General features: G+C 40.2%; 1 protein-coding gene across 18 annotated transcripts in view; it reads left to right on the top strand.

Annotated features, from left to right (window-relative positions):
- N4BP2 (NEDD4 binding protein 2) overlaps positions 1-19,410 on the top strand; it is a 44,813-nt gene extending 25,403 nt beyond the window's left edge. For 17 of the 18 annotated variants that reach the window (XM_068943113.1, XM_068943114.1, XM_068943110.1 and 14 more), the window contains 10 exons: positions 888-3,229; positions 4,603-4,688; positions 5,339-5,384; positions 6,433-6,677; positions 7,838-7,956; positions 9,309-9,447; positions 9,545-9,733; positions 11,932-12,100; positions 13,696-13,819; positions 14,606-19,410. In XM_068943113.1, the coding sequence (XP_068799214.1) occupies positions 888-3,229; positions 4,603-4,688; positions 5,339-5,384; positions 6,433-6,677; positions 7,838-7,956; positions 9,309-9,447; positions 9,545-9,733; positions 11,932-12,100; positions 13,696-13,819; positions 14,606-14,651 (3,505 nt within the window). In that variant the 3' untranslated portion in view covers positions 14,652-19,410. Of the gene's footprint in view, positions 1-887; positions 3,230-4,602; positions 4,689-5,338; positions 5,385-6,432; positions 6,678-7,837; positions 7,957-9,308; positions 9,448-9,544; positions 9,734-11,931; positions 12,101-13,695; positions 13,820-14,605 lie in introns of those variants that run through there. The other variant, XM_068943121.1, reaches the window with a different exon arrangement.
- The last annotated feature ends 7,335 nt before the right edge of the window (positions 19,411-26,745 follow it).

Here is a 26,745-nt window from a genome sequence, read left to right as displayed (position 1 = left end):
AGTCTCATATGCAGGCAAATTAGTATTTCTGAGTCTGTGTGTTGGTATAATATGATGCGTTTGTCGTAAAAGAGGGATTCTTAGTGCAGTAGGAACGGGTCATCTACTTGGTCTTGTGGAGTATATTTAATGCAGAATTATGTTGGTGCATATACAGGATTATTTTGTGTGGCTAATGTTAATAATACTGTACATGCATTATAAAAATGCATAGGAAATCAGATATTACTGTAGTTATGTTGACCATCTCATTCATTTTTACATGCTTAATGTATTTCAAGTGACGTGGGCTCTGGTGATTAATGGCATGTAGCAGAACGTCAAAGACATTATGACAAGAAGTAGCAGGCCACTTGCTGGTTAATTTCTAGACTTGTTTAGAATCTAGTGATCAGGATCGTGTAACGTTCATTAAATAAGCATAGTTACCAGGTTTGTTGATCTGAGGGAGGAAACGTCAGGCGGGAGAGTGCTTCTGTATGTAACTGAATGTTAGGAAAGGGGAAAAGATAAACTACTGAGAAGGTACTCCTAGCCCCCTGCTGAAGTTAAAGAGATACTTACCAAGTAAAGTTCTGCTTTACTTGGTATTTTGCTTTTTTAAAAAAAAATTCTCCTCCCCTTTTTTTTTTTTTTAATAAAGGAGTACTGAGGTTTGTGCTAAGTCGTCTTAAATTTGTTTTTCTCTCACAAGATTTCAGGGTGGGAGAGTGTGAAGATTTCATGCATGTTCTTCCTCTGGATGATTACAATGTGTTCTAAAAAGCAGCTTTTGATCTATATCTTGAATATGTTAAACAGCCAAGTCAGAATTAAAAATGTGAATAAGGACAGATGCTTAAAAACGTTTCAGATGGGTATATCTTTCATTCCAACTTGTCTTTCAGGCAGAGAGAGAGCCATTCTGAGGTACAGGAAGAAAGACCTTTTGCTTCTAAACCGGAGCCTCTTGAAATAGCTGAGGATAAAAAACCCTTGTCTGCTGCTTCTTTAACATTAGATAATAACTCTGCTCCTGAATGTTTTCAGAAGGAGGAAAAAGAACTGGAAAAGAACTCAGTGGAATGCAGTTCTGAGAACAACACTGTTCAAGATTACTTGGATATTTACTTGTCAGGTTGTGAAGAAAAAGTACTGCCCTTGGAGAAAAAAGAGGAAAAAGGAGAAAAAACAGAAAGAATTACTGAAACAGAAATGGATGAGGTTGATGTGACCAGCTCTGAAGGGACTGTATGTTTGCAAATGCCTTTTTCTGAAAGAGTTGAACATAGTGATAACAGTGTTGTCAAAGTTCAAAGTGAAGTTGAACAATATAGTGAAATCCACGCAGAACCAGAATTAACACAAAGAAATGATGTAATTGAACCAAGCAGTTCAGCTTTGGACACAGCAGGAAAACTAGAGTTACTGAACTTTGTGGGGGATTGGCCTGTAGAACAAACAATGGGACAAAGAGTCAAAAGACCTAGAAGAATAGAAAAATCTTCTCTGAATCAGAGTGATAAGGAAGGTAGAACTCCCAGTCAGTCCCCTCTTAAACTGGGTAAGGAACAAGCGGGCCTACCTGATACCTGCACAGTTGAAAAAGGACTGGAGGAAGAAAAGTTGTCTGTTAGTTCAGATAAAATTGCACCAGAATCGCAAATGGCAGGACATTGGCCTTTCTCAGGCTCTTTAGAACAGAGACAGCAAAGGTCAAGGAGAGTGAGAAAGACAAGTCTGAGTCAATCAGATGAGGGTAGAAATACTAAAGGTGACATTAATAGAAATGCTCTTGACACAGTAGATGTGCTTCGTGGGACAACTGTGGACAGCTCGGAGCTGCAGGATGCAAAGAGATTGCATTTTCACCAGCCTGAAACAGTAGCTAGTGAAACAGTCAGTGAGAAAAAAACCCAGCAAAATAAGAGAATGAGGAAACATCACAAATTAGCCCTCACTTTTACAAACAACAATTTGCCTCCTCCCAAAGCAGAGGAGCAGTTGTCTGTGCTTAACTTGGCAGAAGAGAAACATGACACATGCTCATGTAGACAAGCAAGTAGCCATTCACAGACTGAGTCACAAGATTTTGCTCTCCTGTGGAGATTAGAAAAGAAAATGCTTTTTCCTGAGACTACCAAAGTGTTACATGGCAGACTAGATGGCTTCAAACCCAAAGATGTAGATAGTGCCTCAGACTCTCCAGAGAAAATACCCTATCGAGTTACGTATGATAAAAGTACATTTGTGGAGGAAAGTGAACTTATCAATATTGAAGAGTCTGAAAAATTAAATATGCTGTGCAAGCTCTTCACGTCTTTTTCATTTGAAGCTCTGAAAGACTTGTATGAGAGATGTAACAAAGACATTGACTGGGCCACAGGTCTGCTGTTAGACTCTGATGAGAAGTTATGCAAAGATGTTGATACTGAATGCTTGCAGGTAAGAGAAGCTGAGACAGTTGTCACAGACCTTGATTTCGGGGCGAATGCCAACTGTGGTGAAAATCTCAAAAATTCCAAACAAACCCAGCAAATAATTGGGGCTGATGGTATTTCTGAGCCTTCAGAAAACAAGAACTCAGCAATCAGCATTGCAGAAGGTAGGACTACCAAGGTAATTGTGACAGATGCTGATATATCCGACTCGTTAACTGCTGTCTCTGTGAATGATTCAGTGGAACACAAAAATTCCAGTGATACAGCCCCTGGAATTGATGCAGTTAGCTCAGCAGCAGACATCACTGAGCAGTCCGCTTCAGAAATGCAGAAAACAGACGGGCAGCTTATCAGTACTGTTGAGGAAACAAAAAATAATCAGTCAGGCTCTCAGCTTGAGGTAGGTTTGTGTGTACCTGTGACTTTACCTCATGGTCTTAACAGAACTTCTACCAGTTTGAAATTCAAATTAAATAGCGAAAGTGACAGTAACCCTTCAGAAAGCTATGTGGAAAATTCCAAAGTAAATAATACAACTGCTTTGTTGCTGGAAGTGGATCAGACCCCTCAGAAGGCTCCTACAAGTGATAAAGAACTGGAACCTGGTAAAGAAACCCAGTGGAGTTCCAGGGAGATACTTGGTAAAGAAGAAAGTGAAACTCTAAATTGGGATGAAGATAGAACCAAGATACAAAGCCCTTTACCAGTACCGCCTGTAGCCTTCAATATAGATTGCCTAGAGCTGACATTGCCTCCTGAACTGGCGCTCCAGTTGAAAGAGATATTTGGGCCTGTTGGCATTGATGCAGGTATGGACATAATTCTAATCCATATTTTTATGAAAGATTAGGTTTGGCTAAGAAAACTTTGTCGTCTTTTCCCTGTTCTTCCCTTCTTCCATGATCGATTTTTGGGAAACAGAACTGTGCAATTTCTCAGGATACTGTTGTTCTGCTTTTGTTAATTTGCAAATGGAACTGAACCAAGCATGGTGTAAAACGTAGATGCAGTAGTGCTACCTTCTGCCTGTGTCTCTTTGTCCATGCACGTACTTTAAAAGCATGAGCCGAATACATTGGCTTACTTTTCTTTTGAGCAACAGGCCTTTGAGCTTATTTTCAGACTCTTGAAGGATACTGATATGATGACGCAGGTGCAAATGGTGACTGCTTAGGGAAAAATATGAAAAAAAAATTTAACCATCAGCTACATTGGGGAGGGAGAGGACAAAGACTTATTTAGAGAGAAAATTTAAGTAAGTCTATACGAAGAGATGAAAACAAAACGAAACACCACACCAGTCTGTTGACTGAGCCTGGTAAGGAAAACCGTAAGCAGCTTGAACATTCACTAAGGTACAAAATGAGAAGTGAGGACTGATAGAAGAAGGAAGGAAAGAAAACACAAGAGATAACTTATTTGTTTTCTCTCTCTTGTTTTTTTCATTTCCTCTGAAGATGTGAAAAGTTAGATACCTGATTCCTTGGTGGGTTTGGCTTTCTGCCTTCCATCCCCACCTCTCCAAAAAAAAAAAAAAAAGTTTTCTTTTTTTTTTTGCTGGCAGAAAAGTGTTTTATGGTGTCTTAGATCTACCCTACTTTTTATGATGTAAGTACTTTTTCCCGTTTTCTTTTGAAAGTATTGGAAATATAACTGTATCAGAAAGATATTTCAGGAGAAAGATGTGTCATGATACCATGATCATTGCTACTGTTTCCTTTAGAGCAGGAAGGGATATTTGGCGTTTGCGTCTCAATTGTGTTGAATGGAGGAATGTGACTGTTATTCGGCAATATCCTGTCTGTTGCGTTATGTAAAAGCAGTTGCGTGTGGATTGCAATTAAATAGGAGACATCAATTTTGCAACTAATTTTGGGTTATAAATCAAAAAAATGGCTGTATTAAAGAAGATATTGCTTGAGAAATGAAAAAGGAGGAAAAATTTATTTGTTCAGGTAGTCTCACTTTACAAAGATGCAATTAATGTTAACTTTTTTTCCTACCCTTTCTTCATTTTTGAGTGCTAGTTAATGAATTCCACGTGGAATGCTTTTTTTCCCCTCCCTTTTTTTTTTTTAACTTGGCAGTTACTTGAGTGTTTTTCAGGCATGACAGTTTGCACAAGTCTCCAAATAAGTCTGTGTAGAATGCTTTAATGACTATATTTTCTCCTTTCCATAAGGATCACTAACTGTTGAGGATTGTGTGGTTCATATTGATCTGAATTTGGCAAAAGTGATTCATGAGAAATGGAAAGAATCTATTCTGGTCAGTAGATTTCTTAGTTATGAAACGTTATGCTTGCGCTTTGTTCAACCAGTTATCTCCTTATTTGTTGGTACGAACATGTTTGTAAGATGTAAATGTCTTTGTGAGAACAGTAGTAAAATATAAAACAGGATTCCGTAGAAACAAAAACAAAGAGCGAGGGGGAGGGGTCATCACGTACAATTTCACCAGAAGATTGACTAAAAATCTTGTCTAATAATTACTGCTTTTTGACCTGGAAGAGGAATTATTCTTTGTCTGAATTATTCTGTATAGAAAATGTCCCCATGTATGTTAATTGAGAAGACTTCTCTACCCTCACAGTTTCATGTCACTGTACATTCTTCCATAGCCTTACGAAGCACAGACAGACTCTTTTTAGACTTTTTTTTTTTTTAATTACAGTTATGAAGCGTTAGCACTTCCTCTAGGGGCATGTTCCTCTAGTTTGATATGTTGTTGGAAATATGCTGTGTCTTTCAAATATTACTTCTCAAATATTTTTATTAAATATAGTCCTTTTAAAATATCCAACCTTTGAGAAATACTATGAAACATCATTTTGAAGCTGTTTTACCTAGAAGCTAACACTTGCTGCATTTTGCTGGGAAATTCTGTATTTATAGCATGGTTTTGCTATTTTTATTTAGAAGCGTCAGAGGAGAGAAGATGAATCATGCAAGTTGTTTGCAGAAGGTATGCTGTCTATTTTCCTTACTTTACTGTAAAACTATATTTAATTTTTTAGAACTTGAGTAAGGTTGCAAATATTCTGGCTGTTGAAAAATGTTAGATTCATTTATTAAGCAAGGCTTTTATTTATTGGCCTTGGTTCCATTTACTGTTCTCTTCAAGGTATAGAAGAGAAAATCTGCTAATTATAAGCAGTATTGCTGATACCAGGTAGATACAAGGAAAAAGTACATCACTGTGTATGCTTAAAGGGAAGCTCTGGTTGGATCAGACGAGTGTTTGGTAGGACAACGGTAACCTCTGCGAGCAGAGCAGGCATTGCTCCAGGCAATGCCTGGAGTTACTAGCAGAGTAAGATTTCTGAAGGGAGGGAGGTCAGGATTATGATGTTCACAGCTTCTTTTTGTCCTTCTCGGAGAAACTGATTATAGCAGGAAGGTACATGTCCGTGTTCGGAGAGCATTAGAACCTCTGGCGATCTCAGTTTCCAGTCGCTCAAGCTCCCAGGAAGAAACGTCCGTTTGCAGCACAACCCGCTGTGCGTGCAGGGGGCTGGAGGGTGGCTTGATTGCAGCAGAGGTGCAGACTCTCCATCTGAATAGCCAAACGGTGTTATTAGCATTAGCTCGTGGAAAGTGCAAGAGCAGGTTGTTAGGCATCTGTCCCTAAGTTGTAGAGGGAAAGGGCAGGCTGGTAAACATGAGTCAATAGCTATCTTGCAGAAGTGAACAAACAAATCCACGCCCTTACGCATGTGCATGATGGTTGTTTATAGCAGTATCCTAAGTCTTAGCACTTGAAAGTTCAGTTGGAATCTAGTAGTTGTGCTTTTGTTTTACAAAATAGGCGAAGAAGATCATAGTCTTTGGAAAACAGAAATGAGTATGGTAAAAAAACAGTATATTGCTTTCTATTTTAGCGATAATGACATTGTTTTAACAAAACTAAAACATCTAGGATGGAAGAACTTATTTAACTACTTTCGGTTGTGCTTGTATAAGTTAGTTAATAATTGTTTTATTTGTCACCTCTCTTTTTATTGCTTTTGAAGGTCCCACTCTGAGTCAGCAGACAGATACAGATGACTCAGAAATGCAGTTATCTCAGAACACAGACAGTAAAATGCAGAAGAAAAAATCGAGCTGGGTTTCAGACTCATCTGATGATGTTCAGACTAAAAAATCAGCAACATCAGAAGTTTTTCCTTTTATGGATCACTGGAACGCTCAGATTCAGAAAGTTTCTCTCAGACAGATAATATCTGAAGAAATAGCCATGCAGGAGAAGCAGGATCTTGTATGTATATTACCAGTTTTTTAATGCAGTATAACTTGGTTACTGTTAGTGAAGCAGAATATGGCTTATCTGGTGACTCATCTTTGTGGTGATGATGACAGCTTGAATTCATGAGAGAGTTGTGTGCCAGCTGGTATTATTGTTTACTATAATACAGAAGTTTGCTTAAGGTTGATGTTTCTGCTTAAAAAAAAATAATTTAGAATTGTAATATTTTGAGTCACAAACAGGTTATGCCGAATTTCACTGTACAGGTTAGCATTTACATTTGTTTAAATTGTGTTTTTTTCGATTGCTCACTTTAAAACAGAGAGAGCTGATCAATGTGACTTTCTGCACTTCTTGGTGGGAAGGCTGTATCAAAAAGTTTAGCTCCATGCCTTGTTTGTTTAGAAATTGCTTTAGGCATTTTTTCTAAGGAGAACCCACAACATTCCTAACATATGAGATATTAAAAAAAAAAAAAAGTTTTTCAGATTCATCTCAAGCATCTTTTTTTATACTGAATTCTGAGAAAATAGTGTTTTTTTCTACTTTTTTTGCTAGTTTTGTGTTTTCCATTGTTTCCACACTCTAGTTGGTGTGTGCGTATTATTGCCCTCTACTGGATGACAGTTCATAACATGAATTTTAATTTTTGGTAATTGTCTCTGATAAGTAGCTGCCCTAAAAAGAGGAACTCTGTTTTTACTGACCTAGGAAGTTGGATATTATTAGCTAATCTTTAAAAGAATGACTTGTGGATGCTTTCCTTCAACTGCATGTATGTGGTTGACTGATAACTAAAACGGCCACAGATTTATTTTCAGTTTAAATTCATGGAGCTTGGCTTTGTTTTGGCCTTTTTTTTTTTTTTTTTTTTAATCTAAGTATTGGAATCTAAGTATTTTCTGAGTTATGAGGGAGCTCTTGCTCAGTGACTTCAAAGGACTACAAAGTCTTGCAAGCAGTGTATAACACAACTCGTCTGTCCTCTCTTTCTTCTTGTCAAATCAGTATGGTGGGCTGATACTGACTTGTTGTTGCTGTGGGTACATACCTATTGAGTAAAAATGTTTTGAAATTGTAGTAAATAACAGTGTAATTAGATTGGCTACACTGTTAATATATTTTGTTCTAATCATGAGCTTGTAATACTACTTCTTTTGTCTTCTGGGTAGAAACGTGTTCCTCCCATGGCAAGAAAAGACTGTGCTGCCAAGCTAAAGGAGAAGCAACTTTTTGAGATGTTTCCAACCATTAATCAAAATTTCTTAATGGATATCTTCAAGGATAACAAGTAAGAGATCTTTAAAGTTCTTTGCAAAACTGGTACTCAGTAGTGCACAGTTACTATCTTGAATATCAAGAGTTAAGAAATTGCAAAAGAATGACTTTTTCCAAACTAGCCCTTTTTTGTAGACCTAATTAAAGGTAAAGCAGAAAGGTCTTAAAAAGCAGAAAGGATATAAAAACTGTGTGTATACACTTGTTTCTTTCTTTGAGGAGCAGAACTGTTTCTCTCATCAGGAGAAGAATGTCTCTGACTGTCAGTGAATCTGCTTATTTGCTCTGGAGCTGTAGTGAAAATGAAGTGGAGAAATTACTGAGGGATGCTGACAGTGGGTGGGCTCACAGCAGATGGCATCCAGTCCAAGAGGAGAACTACCAGGGCCTGATGTTAGCTGCTAATACTCTCCAGGTTACTACAGTAGCTCTGAAGGAATGAGCGATCACTTCACCTCTTCCCTTTCTCTTTTCTGCGTTATATTATCAGGGTCTGTGACTACCTTCTTAAATCCAAGTTCCTGAGAACAGAGCTTTTGTTTAAAGAAACTTTTCTTCCTTCTTTCATCCTTGACAAGTTGTTTGTCTTTCTATTCATACGAGTTTGCATGCTTACTTGTCAGTCTTTCTGCTTGCCCAGGTTGTTATCAAAACCGTTCCTTGTGGAATGTCTAAAATATGTTCTTTATCCATCTCTACAGCTCACACATTTCATCACCTCTTGTTTTGCACCTTGTAATTTCTCTTCATAGTGAAAAGAATTTTCTTTCCCAAAATCTGTCTTTACTCTGGATCAGATTTCTTCTTGTCTGCCTACTGAACAGCATGAAGAACAAAGAAAAAAGAGGACTTACTAGAAATATGATGGCAACTGATGTCCTATTCTTATTGCATTAAATCTCATAACAAAGCTTGACTAGAAGCACAAGGGTTTGCCTGCACCACGGTTTCAGAAAACTGAGCTAGCTTTTGACTAGTTTGTACTATATAACCCTGGCCATGGGGAGTTTAAGATGAGGTGATTTATCCAGCACAAAAAGCAGTGTTTACTTCTAAACTGATGTTTGTTTGATTAAGGTGTGATGCGATTTACTGTAGTATTTCTGCGTCCTTGTGATATTCGAGTGCCCCGCAATCCAATCACACCTCTGTCAACCAAGACTCTGTGTGTGTTGATGCCACTAATGCAATGCAGTGAGTCTTCAAGATGTTTCGTGATAAACAAGATGTAAAATTCAGTTCCAGTGCTTTATTTGCATTGACATATATTTCTGTAACAATATAAAGGTCCGTAATGTATATTCTAATAAACGTAGCAGATATTAATGTATTTGTAAAGTTACAGATTTTACTTATCCTTTACAGCTATTCTTTAGAACAAACTGAACAGTTTCTGAACTGTGTTCTGGAGGCAGATCCTGTACAAACAGTTATAGCTCAAGAAAGCGTTCAGCAAAATGAAACTGTTCCTTTCTACAGCGCTGCAAAGAACCGGGAGAAGAAGGTATTTTTTTTAATAGTGATTACAAACATATCCAAAGTCATGTCAGTGAAAGCACTCTGCAATGCATACTTAGCTTCAACATTGCTAATTCCTACAGGGAAAAAAAAGTAAGGAAGAGGATGATGCTGTAAGTGAAAGGATATTCCAGGACTTTGAGTATCCACAATATGATGATTTCAGAGCAGAAGCTTTTCTTCACCAACAAAGGAGGCAGGAATGTTTGAAAAAGGCTGGGGAGGCCTATCGCATGGGTATGAAACCTGTGGCAGCGTTTTATGCACAGCAGGTAAATGTAAATATTGTGCTTTTCATCTAAATTTAGAGAGATACTTAAATACTGAGTTGGAAGTGATAAGAACATAATTTTCCCTACAACAGTTGATAGATTTGCTCAGTTACTGTTCCTTGCATACAGTTATATTGGAGAATCACCTTATAATTAAACTTATCTTCATTAGTAATGATGCAGCTAATGTAATCAAGTTCTATGTGAGACCTCAGGAAATGTGATATTTAAGTGCTCAGTCACATATGCTCATTTTCGTGTGCATTTCAATCCCCCTCTTGCATCCCCATACTTGCAAGCACCGAGATTTGTGTCCACACGCTCTTGTACATGACATGGAGTAAAAGAAACGTCAGCTGTTGAGTCCTCCCTCTGTCTCTTGGGTCCTTCTTGATTGGTGACAGTAAACTGTTTTAGAGGAGTCTTTTATACTTTTAAGGAGTCAAACAGATATCATGATCTGATCTTTTGCCTCAGAATCTTGCTTTCTTCATCCTCCATAAATCCTGGGCAAAGTTGCTGCCCATTGGCTTTGTTTCCTCATTTTGGGTAACTTTATGGCTACAGTCTGTCTTCCTGTTAGCATAATATAGTGTGGTATGCCACACTTTCTGCCATCCTTCTGTCACTGGAATGCAGATCTGCTGATGAGTCTTTTGTGCTCTGGCTGTGGAGCACTGGTCTTGATGTAGATACATTTCTTGATGTGTACTAGTTGGATTGCTGTTGATCATATTTTTGGTTATGAATACCAACTGTTCTTGTCACCCTTACTGTACATCGTTTCTTCTGGTGCCTTCACACACAAGACATTTGCATTCGTACTTCATTTAAACCACTCATAAAAATTCTGTTACAGCTCTCTACAAAGGCTTCTCATTGATTTAATGGCATTTATAGTATAAAAAAAAAATAGAAATTTGCATTTAATTTTATAAATTGCATCATGACGGAACAAAAAGGTAGTAAATTAGTCACTCCTGAATTTGCTTATTATCTTTAAAAAGCTTTCATGCAACTTATATAAAATATTCTAAATATTTGGATTATTACTATACATATGTGAAATGTTGAATTTTTGTATCTTGTTAATGAACACCTTTTATATTCCTGATCTGTATGTTCTTGAAATTTGGGGAGATCCTAAACAGAGATTGGCGTAATTTTTGGATAGAAATGTAATTTCAAGTCCTGACTTATTGTTTGTTCTTAGACCCAAGACTTTGGAAATTATAATATATTTTCTTTTAGGTGATTAGAAGGAAATTGTTACCTTTCTTCATGAAAAATACTTTGATCTTTATGCTTGGCGGTCTTAGTTTGTCCTGGTAATCCTTTGCAAGTGAGAGTTATGGGGCTGGTGTCTCTGGTTTGACACTAATATACTTCAAATGATCCATTTTAAGAAAGTATAAGACAGACTGTCACTTCTCTTCTCTTACTTGAGCCTTTGCCAGGCCAATATCTAGAGTTCAGTGTTCCGTTTCTTTTCAAACTGTGCCTACAGATTTTCAAAGACATAATCTGTTGCTTCAGTCTCTTGCATACTATCGCTGCAAAGTTCATAGGGAATAGTTGGTAACGTTCATGCTCCTACAGTGTGTGATGTGAATAGCTCTGCACTGCTTCTCACTCCTAATTTTGATGGGGACGATGTTGACCTTGTCAATCATAAAATATCTGTCAAAAAATTAGTAGAGAGACTAGGCATCTATCAAATAAGTGTTTGCCTGTCTTGTCTAGTCTGATTTCAAGGGAATATGTTAGTAGAATCAACCTTGAACATAACACCTGGGCTATTTGTCAGTTTTTTGACATGATTTCATTAAATTTTTAGCTAAATATTTTCAAGAAGTAAAATACCATTTTTCGGATAATAATTTGAAAATCAACGTGGAGTATGACCTTTTTTGACTTTATGTAAGGATCTTACGGTTCTGTGCTTTTTCTGTGAGGCTTTCATTATAATTTCTTCTTTGTACCAGCTTTGAGTAGTTTCTTAAGAAAACACTTCATGAAATCTCCTTGTGAGTAGGTCTTACTGAGCCTCTTCAAAGTTCTATTGTGATTATAGCTCACAGTTTGAAGCAGTGAAATCTCAAAGCGCCCTGCCGGTACTGTCGTTTTGAATCTCAACAACCGGTGTGGAGCTTAGATTATGTCTCAGAGTGTAATGGTTGATGTGCTTATGAATAAAGGGTCGCCTTCATGAGCAGAAGATGAAAGAAGCCAACCATGCTGCTGCTGTGCAAATCTTTGAGAAAGTAAATACTTCCCTGCTGCCTATGAATGTGTTGGATCTGCATGGTCTCCATGTGGATGAAGCTGTGAATCAGTTGTCCAGAGTGCTGCAGGAAAAAAGTGAAGGTAAGATAAGCTAATAATTTTTAACAAAAAACCCGGCCCACCCTGTTGTCCTGATTCTCTACCAATAAGTCACTATGTATGGCAGTATCAGAATGTCTGGATGTAATTTAGTAACATATTAAAACAACTGGCTTTTTGTGTTGTTTCATTTTTAAAGCTCCCACATTGAATTGTTTCTCTTTGACGTGACAGTGATTCTTCTTCCCCTCCCTGTGTGTCTTTGTAAATCTTCCTTTTCCTTCTGTTTTATTCTGTTTTTTATCGAAGATTTGATCTGTCCCTTACTGATCTTCCTTCCTGACATTTTTAACAGAGGTGGTAATGCAACCGTTCATGTCACCTTTGTACTGTTTTGTCAAATTGTTTTGCTTTTCTAATCTTCAAAGAGAAATCATTATGTTGGAATTCTAACCACAATGGTGATATAGTCTTCAACTTATACGTGAAAGTGCACAGTTTGAGCCATCTTTCAGTAACTTTCATATAGGTTTGTCTTAGATATTCCTTTTTTTCAATATAGGTTAGAGTTTATTAATTTGTATTATCTTGTGCTACTGCTAAGGTGACATTTGCATATTTTTAGCTGTAATCTAATGCCTTTTAGAGTTTTATTTTCCGGAAGGTGTGCTTACATCAGGAGTGCTGAATGTGGGGATAGGGGCTCCCTGTTCAGTCCACTTTCCTAATTCCGGAAAACATATATTTCAGTCTACGTTACATGTGGAGGGATCGGTCCTTACTGCTGCCAATATTAACAGTAAACCAATACAAAATCCAAATAAAGTTGGGCGAGAAGAACAGAAGATAGTTTAGGAAAGATATCACATGAAGTGATAATCTTTAACTGGCAGATCTTGGGTTGTTGTGAGAATCCAGTTTCATTTAAATTTTTTTTCCCTCTCTTTCAAGATCTTCATTAATTTAGGTTGTTACGATTTTGTTTAGGAGAAGAGGTATTTCCTTTCTTAGCGTGGATAGATACCCTAGTAAAGCTCATGTCATATATTGATACATTGATTCACGTGTTGCAACATTGCAAAAGTTAGTATTTTTGCAAAAAACTGTGTGGATTTATATTTTCCTCCTTCTTCCTTTCCTTCTTTATCCAGTAAAATCTGTTATTTTTTATTCACGTTATTTTAGAGTTGAATAAAGAATTTCACTATTAATTAACCACTTATGAAAATAAAATTAACAACTTACAAAATTAACCAACTGTGACATCCCCCTTTTTAGTTTTGCAATTTTAGTTATTTTATATTCTCATAGGTTGTAAATTCCAAGTGAAGATTGGATGATATGAACAGTAAAGCTGCTATGAAATTAAAAGGATTTTGTGATGATCACAATGTGCATATTGCAAGTAATCTAGATTAATCTAGATATTTTCTAGACTCTGAAGAAGTATTTAATTTTTTTGGGGCGAGAAGAGGGGAAAATGGCAATATGTATATAAAAGAAGCAGAGCCAGTGTGGGAGGACAAAGTGCTAAATCACTGGTGAAAGTTTTCAGAAGTATGGATAAAAAAGTTAATGCTGGCTGCCAGGTCTCCTGAGAAAAAATATTTTAACCGTTACAATCCCTGCTGTTACAGAGTACCAGCAGACTGGTGGTAAACCATATCTCTGTGTGATCACGGGAAGAGGAAGCCATAGCCAGGGAGGAGTTGCTCGCATCAAACCAGCAGCTATCAGATACCTCACAAGCCACAACTTCAGGTGAGTATAGATTTTTGCTACTGATACCTTTTTTTTTTTTTTTTTTTAAGCCCACACTTAACTAACTGAAAATTGAAGTCTGTTTTGAGTACTGCTAAGCTACTAAACCATTTAAGGCAGGTCTCCTATCTTGCAGGTCCAGTGGAGATGCAATTGGATGACACAAAACTGTCTTGTAAAGGGCACTTATTATCTTTTTCTGAGATAGAGGAAAATGCTGTAAAATAAACTCATCTAAACTTGGTTTAATTATTTCCATTCAAAGTTGCTGACTTTAATGTGAGAAGTTAATTTTATTTTCTATTAGGCTGTGATATATACTTTAGCTCTCAGCATCTTGTGTGGGAGAGCAATGTAGCAAGTTTGGGTTGCTGTCAGCATGTTTGCTCACTTTCCTTTACAGCAATATGAAGGTGACTGTGAAGATGGGACTCTTCCCAATTCCCTCTCATTTTCTGCAGAAGAAAAGGGAAAAAATATACTTAGGGGAGGGAAGGGGAGGAGGAAAAGATAGAAGCAGAATGAATATAACCAAGAATATTGAGCAACTTTTTTTTTTTTTTACTCTTCTTCTCAGTTTCTTCTGTTTACAGCTCTTCACCTCTCCAGACCCTATAAAATCCTCTTTCACTGTCACATCCAGAGGACCTGCTGGTTTTCCCCACTGTCACATGCACGCATGTTTGACTGAGAACCATATCACTTTCCTTTAGCCCTTATCAAACATATGGAGAAGGCATTGCACGTAGCTTTCACGTTGAAGCTTCATCTTTTCTTATTTCACAGGTTCACAGAAATAAAACCAGGCTGCCTGAAAGTCATGCTGAATTGAAGTGTTGTTATGAAGAGAAAAGGAGTATAGAAACTGAGATGTCAGATTACAGCTAAAAAGTTTTTAAACAACTGCAATAGTATTTTGTCGTCTGTTTAAAGGATGGTATTTTATTAGAAATTGTTTCAATTTACAGTAAGTTGTTTTGTCAGTGTGTTTCCAAGAAAATTTTAATGTCGAATGGATCTCTTGTAAAAAGATGACACTTACAGGATTTGAAGTCTCAGAAATGCAGATAAGAATTCTGCTGAGGAGTATATAATGTTTTAAAGGGAAATTAAGGTACCAGTTTCAAATATAATTGTCTTCTCAGCATACGCAGCCTATGACAATCTCTTGACCCTCACACATCTTGCTGTGGATGCTTTTAAAACGTAGTACCTTGTATGAAGTTGTCTTGTCATTTAGAACTTTGTGCTAAACCCTTCAAAAGACACACGGGAGACAGGATCTAAGCAACTACTGATATTTGAAATCCAGTGACAGTTTAGTGCTAAATACTCTAGGTTTCTTTCAAAAGTCTGATGTAGTCTTTTTCATGGTTATTTTGTGATAGAATAGGCCAGTTCTGTTGTCTTTATTCCACTGTAAACTATTCCTGCAATTCATGGAAGTTGCATATAAAGGACTCTGCATTAAGACTAGCTGTGTTTTAGGTGATTCTACAGACTTACTGTGATCCATTAAGAAGGAAAATGCAATGTTGTAGTTCCATCTCTACTTACACATAGCTAATACTATAATGTTATAATTTTGCAGGAAATGCCTCATTTTTTCAACATCTGTGTGATGAAAAGTTTTCTTCCATTCCCTTTTCAAATGGAGTAAAATGAGTACCTTTTCATTTTATAGGTGTTTGTTTGTAAGTGATGTCATTTTTAGTCTGTGTGTATTGTATTTGGTACTGTCCTCGTAGAAAATATGATATTTGTCTGCAAGACATTTTAAATGTATTTTTAACATCAAAATGAGTGCTAATACTACAGTAGTAACTAACTGGAAACTCTGGGAGTATAGAAGTTATTCTACTGGTGATAGTATCACATCAGCATCTGGAAATACCTATTTTAAAAAAAACAATTAATATGAGAACTTGTACTTCGGCAAGTGTTTCCAGGAAGCAGTCAGAACATTTATTTTCATAGAACTGTCTTCTAGAATGCATTACTTCTTTAATAATATATTTGGCTGTTGGAAGAGTTCTTTACTATAAACTATTTAGTTTTTAATGTAGGGCTTTGTTGTTCAGAACAGATATGAGTTATGTATTAGGAATAATAATAGGTTGAGGATTAATGGGAGGGATTTTAACTTTTAAACCACTTTTTCAATAAATCTTATGCAGGAACTACATGCACAGAGAATTTGCATATGAATCCATATGTGTGTGCAAGTCCTGCCATTTGTGTGAATAGGTAGTAATAAGCAAGGAACTTCTGTGAGAAAAGCTGTGTACAGAAATAGACTTCCCTTAACGTGTCAGAAAAGTTACTGACAAAGTGAAGGACATGATGTTTCCTGAATACCCTTATTCACTGTAATATATACACAGTGACTGGAATGTATGGTAGACTTAAAAATGAGCTTATATGCTTTAACAGATGAAATAATCTTTCTGCAGTGATTTCAAGTGGAAGAATAGCTTGAATAATATTTAGTCAAAGGGGCTCTTACTACAATAATAGACTTTTGTCATAAGTTTTATATTTTCTGTGGGTACTTAATTCATCCACACTTTGTCCCTACTCTTTTTGTTTCTCTCTGGGCTGCTCGGGTAAGCAGTGTTTGAAATAAGAAAGAACTGTGCTCCGCGAACAGTGCTAGCAGACCTCTGTTTGTGCCATTGCATGCTGACCTGTGTGGTGAAGCCTGTGCTCCATCCTCTGTCACAGTACCTAAAATGGACTGAGATGTCATTTAGGTATTTAGACTCAAGGCAGCAATTCAGACTATCTGCTGTCCTGGATTGCAGATGCTAGAATTGCCTAAATGGAGCTGGGATCTTTGTTTTGGGCAGAGAATTTCCCTCTATTCCTGAAGAGATTTCCTGAGTGCTTTCTGTAATGAACGGAGGTGCAGCTCTCTGGGGCACCTGTTTAAAGTGTATTGTGCATAGTCCCTGTTGGTTGGCCTGGATGACTGGGTCAGCAGAGGTCCCCCAGTATGCTCAGAAGTGTCGCATGTTGAGCGCTACTGTGATGCACCTGTGAGCAGGGAAGAGTCTACACTTCTGCTTGTTCAGCAAGGGGGCCTGATTCACTCAGCGTGTTCAAGTCACGCCTGACATGGACAAAGACAGCTTAGATTTCAGTTCAAAAGACAAGTTGGGAAGTTGTTGTCTTGCCCATCTGTTCATCATAACCTAGTTGCTAACATGCTTACCCTGGAGGTGGCAAAGACAGCTTTTTACCCTCTTCTGGCTTAGGAGGGGGAGGACGATCGCACTTGACTCTCACCTCTGCAGAAAATGCCCTAACCGGTGGGCTCAGGGGTATTCTTGAAGATGCCACTTTCTGAGCCTCTTTTGAAAACTGCTACTGGAAGCTAAACATGCAAGATTAAGGGATTAAAGAGATTAAAGAATGCCAACTGCATAGGCGGTCTCTGAAACGGGGACTAGGACTCTTAGAGAAGCTTTTCCCACTGAGCTTCAGATCCCCTCCCTCATATTATTTCCTCTCTTTAGCACTGTTTCCATAAATGCATAAAGAACGTTGAGAGCAAAAACCTCAGCACCACCCCTTACTGTGGGAGTTTTCTTCTATCTGTCAAAGTCAATGAGGAGCACGTAGCTTAAGACCAATTGGGAGTATTTCTCTCCCTCCCTCCCTCCCTCCATCATCCTTTTGGGTACTTGTTTGCTTTCACTAAGGTGCTCTGAATACCTGGTTATAGATTTATTAGTAAGCACTGCATTTGCTAAATTGAACAGTTATGAATTGCTTGATTACGAGCTGAATTTAGATGAAGGATTATGATTTAAAATCATAATGCAGGCAGAACCAATCCTGACTTGGTTGAAATTAGAGGCAGAACCTCCATCAGCTTCAGCAACTCAGGATAAGGCACCGCAGTTCCAATTCAGAGAAAGTATGATGAGCTCAGCCTTTTTGTTTAATGGGACTTCAAGTGTGTGCTTAAAAGCTTTGCTTAGCTGGGTACACGATGGAGCAGATTGCACAGAGAGCAAGTAGGTTTTTATTATTAAGAATCTCCATGCCTTTAAATACTTGCCGAACTATCCAGAAAAAAAACACTGGAATTTTTATAGTTAGTTCTATTTATAATGTACGAATGGATGAACTGTTTCAAATATAATTGTTTGAAAATGTTATTTGAAGGTATGTCACATTTTAGAACTTACAGCCTTTCTGATGTCTTTTGCAGTAAAATCAGTGAGAATTCTGAGGTATCAGGTAAATTTCATATTTTCTTATACTTTTAATTGAAAAGAGCATATAGCAGTATTGTCACCAGCACTCTGAAACAATATGCGACTCTTGATACCTGTTCTTGTATACTACTTTTTATTCTTCAAAAGCATGTGTTTGTGATGGCTGCTAGTCTCTAAGGTGACTTTTGTTTTTTAAAATATACATTTTAACATTCAGTCCAATTTTTAAATTACTATCGTTTTTTTGCTAAGAATGTCTAATGCTAACGCTAGCATTGATCAGTAGCCCTACAGTTGAAAAAAACAACCACAAAAACAAAACAACCCACAGGTGCAATGGCAAAAGTTGTTCTCCAAAGAGATGTATATGTTTTAATTTTTTATATATATCCATGTTTCCATTGATTATGAAAGTAGTGAAGCAAAAAGTAATTTTAAAAGATTTTAAGATACCTTGATAATACTTTAATATTTTGGGGTCTTGTTATAATAGTATGTGGTTCAATTTCTTTTAAACTTAGTGTTTTTCTTGGCCTGCTGAAGGACATCTCAGGCAAAGTGCAATTGGCATTTTTTGTGGCTGTTGGAAAGCATTATGACTTGGGAATCCGCATTCCAACAATGTCCAGATGCCAATGTCTAACCTAAGAACATCATTGTAATAAGTATGCATAAGGTCAGGGGAGTTCTCTGCATGCTCCACAGAACGTGTATTCTACATAAGGTTTTACGTGAAGATGTGAAATGTAACCAAGTTACTATTTAGTCTTGCCACAGAATATGGTGGGTAGATAAGAGAATAATCTCATTGTTGGTAATAGCAAAGAAGGATCATCATAAATGTACTATGATAAATTATACATAGACTTTACATTACTGATGCTTTTGTTTTCAAATGCAATTCACACTTCGGAAAAATATTGCCCTAATTGCAGAGATGAAGAGAGGATAGAGTATGAACACTGAAAAAGAAGTTACTTGACTCACCACAATTCCCGAGTATCCTGAGTATTAATTTCTCTTAAAAAAAAAAAATAAAAAAACAAAACCCAGCTGATTATGTTATTTCAGCTAAATAAACAGTACTGAGTATAAATGACTATGTATGTGAATATGCATGTGAAAAAACACAGTATTGTAGCTACCAGTTGTAAAAGCTGTTAGGACCAGTACATTGGAGAATATCAATGTCTATTTTTAAATTAAAATGAAAAATGATTTTTTTATTTGTATAAAATTGTAGTTTTGCTGTTAACTATAACTTTCATTTTTTTTACTGGAATACAATTTTGTAATTTGCATTTAGAATTTTTAATGTCAAAAGGAATTTACAGGATCTAGTTTAATAAAGGAATTTTACCACAAGTATAGCCTTCTGTCTTTCCTTGGAAGACTACATTTCAGCTTGTATCAAGTTTTATCTTGGAGTTCTGCATGAAAGCCACTTGTCTTGACTTCAGGATACCATCTGTAGAGAGATAAAGCAACCATCTGCAGGTGTAAAAAGGAACAGATTTGTGGCCTGATTTTAAGTGATGCGAGTGGGAGCTGAATGCTCACATTACTGAAAATGAGGGTCTTGTTTCAGATTTTTTTTATGTGAAGTTGCTGATGAGAAGCTGCTCAGGAGCAGCTTACTTGTGGCAGAGGGAGGGCAGAGGTATACGTGAAGGGAGGAGTAGCTGGGGACATGGGTGGGGAGAGATGTTCTTGGTAGACTCATTCAGCAGATACCTTAGGTCAGATGCAGTGATTAGGTCGGATCCTGTTGTAAATTGTATATGTATGTGCTGATCCAATGCAGGTATTCCTGTGTCATATTCCTGAAACTATGGAAAGACACCTGAGAACGAACTGCTGGCTGAAGTCCAGCATATTTTATTAGCTGAGGCTAAGGACAACTGGCTTGGACCTGAGTTAACTCCTGCAGATGTTTTCTGTGACTTTGAGTTACAGGTTGGCTATGGTGCAGCAACAAGCCAGCTTTGTGTGTTTGCACAGCAAAACCCTAACTAAATAAGCTATTTGAGTGAGTAGGAAAATAGGATTTGGAAACGTGTTAAAGCTTGGCACGTGCTAGCTTAGTTCTGGCATGGCCAATACTGAGCCACAAATAATAAACTGCAGAATCAGTGAATGTATAGTTGGTTGTGTGCACACTATTTACAGACACCCTGTTTTGGCAGTGTGGTTCACGGTCCAGCTTGGGGATTATTCTTTCAAATTGCACTGTTATAAAGTGGAAATGCTGCTCCTAGACCTACTTTTTCCTTGGAGATGATAGAGTAGTGTTGATAGAGGGCTAACCTGGGAGCCCTGGTTTGACTCATCCTTGCTAAAATAGTCCAGTCCAGTTGCAGTTCATGCCCCTCATTAATATACCTGTTTAGTCTTTGTGTTCCCTCTGTGTGATGGGCAAGCTCCTAACTCCCCTACACTAGCACCTGGGAGTTTTCTCCTTGATGATGCTCTGGAGATTAATTAGAAATAAAGGCAATGTGTAAGGCAGACTCTGCTCCTTGCTGAGATGCTTGGATTTGGGTGACTGAAGTGCAGCTGTAGAAGACCACCTTAGTCCTAGCGTGTGGCTTGTCCAGTATAGACGGAATCTGTGAGAAACACATCTGCTGAAATAGGAAAGGTCTCCACAAAGACTGAGTAAACCACAGTTCTCTAACTGTTCATAACTCTGAAGAACTTAGCTTTGGCAGAGGAGCCATATCTTTTTCCTGCCAAATGGCAGGTTCTTGCTCTGAAGTGTGGCAGTGCTATGGCTTTTCAAAGCAAAAAGTCCCCTACTCCCTTTTAAAGCAGGGGAATTGGAGTATTTTAACCTGTCCTTACTTGTGGAAGTGATTTGCAACTTATGGCCGAAAATTTAAATGTAAATAAAAACTTTGCTTGAGGCAAGCAACTGGCACAGAAAATTTCAGCCTGAATCTTTAAAGAGTCAGTTAAAGGTGGCATCTCTTGGGATGTGTAAGATATCTTGCCGATAGGTGGTGCCATTGCCAATAGCATAGAGCGAGAGTGGTAGGAGTTTTCACTTTGCCTTCATCAGAGCTGTTTCTGAGTATGAGGTGCTATGAAGGATGTTATGAGACATCACATGCTCTTCATTTCTTCCTCAGAGGGAGAATACTGTATTCAGAGTAGTGTTTTGGTGGCTTTTTTTTCCTTTTTCTACAGATGGGTGGAGTAGGGTTTGTTTTCGAAAAGCACTTGCTGCTCTGTGCTAATGTTAAGATGGGCAAGACAAAGAAGTGCACTTTGCACTAGATTTGAGGAGAATGTGGCTAGGGTTGCTCCTTTAGCTGCACTGTGCTGTTCTGTGCAGGTTGGTTGTCCAGATACCGGGACAAATAGCTGTCAGCCAGTTTGGGGACTGACGTGGAAAGAGGTTATGCTGTTTGGTAATGTCCTGTGTCCCTGTGGGTATTGCTTGTGGCAGGTGCACAGGTAGTGAGGAGCTTTCTTGAAAATCCACGGTGAGAGGGGATCCTCTTGATGTTGCCTGACTTTCTGCGTCGGGGGACTTGGCTGGCTAGCTGTTTCCTCGTTAATTGCTACCATTAATTATCCAGGATAGATCAGGAGGTAAAGTTCCCTTTCTCCTACAGCTTGGGTGGCTTCTACATGGCCAGTCTTGAGGACTGGCTTGGAAACGCTTTTTCTTACATAGGGCCTGTAGTTGTTCTGAATGAGAGTTATGAGCTTTGACTTGTTAGGAGTGTGGCATTTGACAGCTGTCTTGCCTCATTGCCCTCAGGAAGGCCTTAATTCTGAAATTCATGATGCCCCTTTCTCCTCTCCACCCTTCCGCTACATCCAAGAGTCTGTCCTACCTTCTAAGCTGGCCTGCCCTGTGTTCCAGGGTGCTGGTGAGCCCTCAGGACACTGAATCAGGTCTGTAGCCTCTTTCCGCACACCTTGATGGAAAATGCATCAGGGAGATAGCGAGGGAAACTACAGGGCATGGAGACACCTTGTAAGAATCTTGTGTGGAAATGCCTGATCTGTGGAGACACGTGGATGGGCCATGTCTCCAGGGGCTATTGCCAGATGCAGGTACAGTGCCTGGAAGAGCTGTGGCCGGCAACTGGATCTGGAGGTCAACTTGCGACCAAGAGCCTGTGGCTCTGTGTTAGGTGAAGAACAGAGGCATCTCATGGCATGTGGGTAGAGGAGGCCTCCTATTGAGGAGGGTGGTTGGTGGCACAGGGTACACGCAGTGGAGGTGAATTGAGAGGAAGGCAGATGCTAGAAGGGATGTGCAAGAGCTGAGAAAAGTATCACGCAGTGGGTGGGTGGTGTGGTCCAGGAGACCCTGAGGCACTGCAAGATGCTGGGGTAAGGTGCCATGCACAAGGAGGGCCGCTACTGCTGGGGCAGCCTGTTTCCCCCAGCTCCAGCACTGAGGTGTGATGTATCCAAACCGACATCTCAAAGCAGACTGTACCACAGGGATACGCTATTCAGAAGTGTTACCGAATTAACTGTGTGTGGTCAATAGGGCTCAGCATCCTGTGAGTAACTGCATTCAGGTTTGGGGTTTTCTTTTAGTTTTATTTATGTAGTTTCCATATTTTAAGAGTTCTACAGATGTTTTGGCAAGAAAATTATGTTGTAGACATTACGGGGCGGGGTGGGGGCTTGCAGTTTTGGCAGCTTGTTGGTGAACAAATGAGGCTTTTGGCATCCACTTGGAGACAAATGTCTAGGCAATCTCTGAAGCTTTGGGGTTGGATAAAGGCAGCTGTGTGTCCCCAGTGCCACCAGAGGTCCCCATGGGCTGAGACCCTTGTGCTGTCATGTGATGTGAACTTCAGCTCAAGCTGCAAAAACAGAAAGAACTGATGGGAGGCAGAGGGTAAAAGCCACCACCTTGCTTTCTGCCCTATTGTCCTAAGCTGTTTTCTGTTCTCCATCATGGTGCTGGGTCTGAAATCAGATTTGTACACTCCTTCTGAGTAGAAATGGTTTTCATATGGCTTAGAAGGTATTTAACATGACTTGGGGTGTGCTAAAATAATAGCAAAATATTAAATACTGACTCGTTTCCTCTGTCAGATCAGGATCTGATATCTGCTATTTTCTTTGGACATTTGAGCGGGGCACTGTTTCTATGATGACTGGTGTTTCTATGAGCAAACATGGTAAGCCAAGGGATGGGACATTATTATTTTTGTATTACCTTGAGAAACGGGACCCTCCTACTTACCCTCCATGAAATACAGTCACGAGTGGTAGTGTCCACTGGACAGAAGCATGAGCAACTGAAATCCTCTGCATGTGCTCCAAACTTCACCCATTTATTTGTTCAGTCTATAAATGGCAGGAATAGCGCTCTTGTCGGCTCAGGCTGTGGGAGGTCTGTGTTACAGTGCTTGCTCTGATTAGGTTAACTTGTGAAGCATTGTCTCAGATCCCACCTCTAAATCAGGGTAGAAGTAGTCTTCCTCGCCTGTGTCTATCTAGCCTTTCCAGATGATCCTCTTTTACTGGCTGTGCGGTGCCATAGAGGCAAGCCACAGGAGACTGGAAGCTTAAGCTTTTCAGTATTTATCAAAATAACCATATAAAGTCATCTACATTGCAGAGAGAAGAGAATTTTCCTGAAGGGAAAATGCATCCTGGCTGGTAGGGAGTTTTTTCACCGCACAGAGCAGTCTGGGAGTAATTCAGAGCACCTGCTTAAGGCTCCTGATCTGAATCTCCCTCTGAGGAAATGCCTCTGTCTTCATGGATTGGACAGGTAGCTTAGAGAAACTGGCTGGTGAAGCGAGGAGCATCAGCCTGTACAGCATGTTTATCCTCTTTTCCTTTGTATACAAAACTTTCTGCAAAACAGGAGGAAACAGGAGAAACTTGTTTAAAATAAACATAACTACTGCTTTTATACTCTTGCTTTTTCCAAGGGGAACTGCAATGGTTACAGACTTTGCTGGGGCAACAGACCTATTTTGTGCTAGCATTTCTTTTTCTGATAAGTCAAATGCATAGATTACTGGTTTTGAATCTGAGACATTTTGTAGTTTCTCAGTTAATACTTCCCATAGTTCTTCAAGAAGAAATTAAAAGCACACATTCTCCCCCGTGTTTCCTGGGAGAGAGCATGAACACGTACAAGATGCTGTGACCACACCTGCACTGCTTTTTAGGATGCTTGTGGGGACAGTACTGCACTCACATTGATACTGGTGCTCCCACCATGCTACCGTGGGCTGCATCTCTTCCATCCTTCCGGGCCTGCCTATCAGACCCCTTCCATTATCTGCTCTGCACCATGTACTTCCTGTGATACCATGATATGGCCCTATGAAAGACAATCATTGACTGCAAACCCTTAGTCTCTGCACGAATCTAACTACATCAGCATATTCTTGCATGAAGGCACTTGGGAGACGCAGTCAGGAGATATATTTGACACTCCAGAGATCCCTCTTAAAGGAGCGGTGGGTTGCTAATCCCTAACCTGTAAAGTGCACGCCCATGATCCTATCTTCTGTCCCACGTCATGTTCTCATCTCATCTCATCTGCAGCTTAAGTTGCAGGGGCCTTTAGCATGGATGACAGATTAGCTGGTGCTGGCCAAAGTGCAGTGAGCAGCTACCCTCTTCCACTCCGCTACTTCTCCTTTTCCCAGTTACAAATCTGCCACTGGCTCTTTTGCCCTCCAGCTCTCCTCTCAAGCTCACGAGGAGGGAGGAGGAAATGCCCTCTCTCAAGAGTAGTGAGCAGCCTGCTCCAAAATGAGCAGAGGTCCTCTTTGCCCAAGAACACAGTGGCCCATGAGAAGGTAGGACAGGAGAGAGAGCCTTCCAGACGAGTCCAGAGAACAGAAACTCAATGCTAAAGTACTAAATGCAAGCAAATTATATCGGCCTCCTGGCGGGGATGTTGCTGAAAGCCAGCTCACTTGCAATGCTCTAGGGACTGCCTGTCCCTAGGAGAACATTGTTTGCATTCGTGGTGAATGTGTAGGACCACAACTTTGCAACGGCCATCCAAAAGAGCTGCGCCTCTGCAGAGACTGTGGGCTGGACCACCTGGCTTGGGTGCACACTGACAGGAGAGCACTGTGGGGTGAAGGTGAAAAAGTGGAACGAGGCTTGTGGTGGAAATAACCTCTTGGGAGAAGCGAGAGAGGAATGAGTGGGCGATGGGGCCATGCACCTGGTCCTGGTTGGTGTGAGGAGAGAGTGCTGCCGAGCTGGGTGCAGGAGTGCTGCGGATGTATAAATGGGAGAGATGTGTGTTTTGCCTGGGCAAGGAATCTGGGAGGTGAGCAGCCCTGTGTGAGGGGGGAGAAGGCCTTTGGGCAGGTTGCACGGTGATGTGTGGTGAGGTTTGCATGGGTCCTGGGAGAGCACCAGGGGGATGCTCTTTGGGGTCAGGGGCTGCCTGGCTGGGGGTGCCCAAGGGGTCGGTCAGCTTTGCCCCAGCAAGGAGGACATCCCGAGAAGCTCTCCGCAGGATAAACAAGAGGCTAGCCCTGCGCCGCAGCCCCCACGCACAAGGCAGGGCCCCCCAGCCGCCTTCTCCCACCCATGGGGCCATCATTAGGTTTCTCACAGTCTACCCTCTGTGTGTGGGAGCCAAGCTGCCCACTTTGAACATGCTGCGGTTTCCTGGGGCGCGGCAACGCTGCTGCTGCACCAGCTGCTGGAGGAGACAGGAAAAGGGGGGGAGCCCTGAGAGCGCTCGCAGGGTCAGCACACCATTGACCCTTCTCCAAGGTCTGGGGAGAAAAATGCTGCTTCCTTCCAGCTCCTCTCTGGCCTGGAGCGGGGCCAAGAGGGGCTTGTGGGATGGGAGCTGCCCTAAGGCTCCAAGTTGCTAGGGATCTGCTGGGATCAGGGATCCTGCTGCCCAGAGGGGCCTGCTGTGAGCGAGGCGCTGCAGCTGGCTGGGACACTGGCCAGGAGGCAGCGACGGGCTCTTCCACCACCCCTTCTCCCAGGACAGACAGGTGCTGTTCCTCCTGCCACTTATTTATGGATAGATCTCTGTTCTTCCTTTCCTGCTCTTTCCCAAAGAGAGTAAAAGAAAGGAGGAGGAACCAGTTTTTCCCTCATCACTGCTATTACGCAGAGGTAGATGGTTAAGGGACTGGAGCATCTCTCGTATGAGGAGAGGCTGAGAGCTGGGACTCTTCAGCCTGGAGAAGAGACGGCTCAGGGGGATCTGATTAATGTGTATAAATAAATACCTGATGGGGGGATGTAAGAAAGATGGAGCCAGACTCTTCTCAGTGATGCCCAGTGACAGGACAAGAGGCAATGGGCACAAACCGAAACAGGAATTTCCATCTGAACGTAAGAAAGCACTTATTTCCTGCGAGGGTGACTGAGCACTGGACCAGGTTGCCCAGAGGGGCTGTGGAGTCTCCATCCTTGGAGATATTCAAAAGCTGTCTGGACATGGTCCTTGGTAACCTGCTTTAGGTGACCCTGCTTGAGCAGGGGGGTTGGACTAGATGATCTCCAGAGGTGCCTGCCACCCCCAGCTGTTCTGTGGTTCTCAGGCAGCATTTTCCTCTTCCCTGCTTCTCCGTCAGGCAGTGACACTGGGAAGTACCTTTGCTGCTCTGACTCTTTGGGCAATTCCAGGGCAATAAGTACAGGAAGCTGATCTGGCCCCGAAAGGCATAAAATAGCCTCAGGTTAGATGTGATTTCACAGAAAAAACTACCAGAA

This window comes from Struthio camelus, chromosome 4 (genome assembly GCF_040807025.1).
Source record: "Struthio camelus isolate bStrCam1 chromosome 4, bStrCam1.hap1, whole genome shotgun sequence".
NCBI classification, from domain to species: Eukaryota; Metazoa; Chordata; class Aves; order Struthioniformes; family Struthionidae; genus Struthio; species Struthio camelus.
The sequence above is the reverse complement of the archived record's forward strand: the minus strand, read 5'-3'. Positions and strand labels throughout refer to the sequence as shown.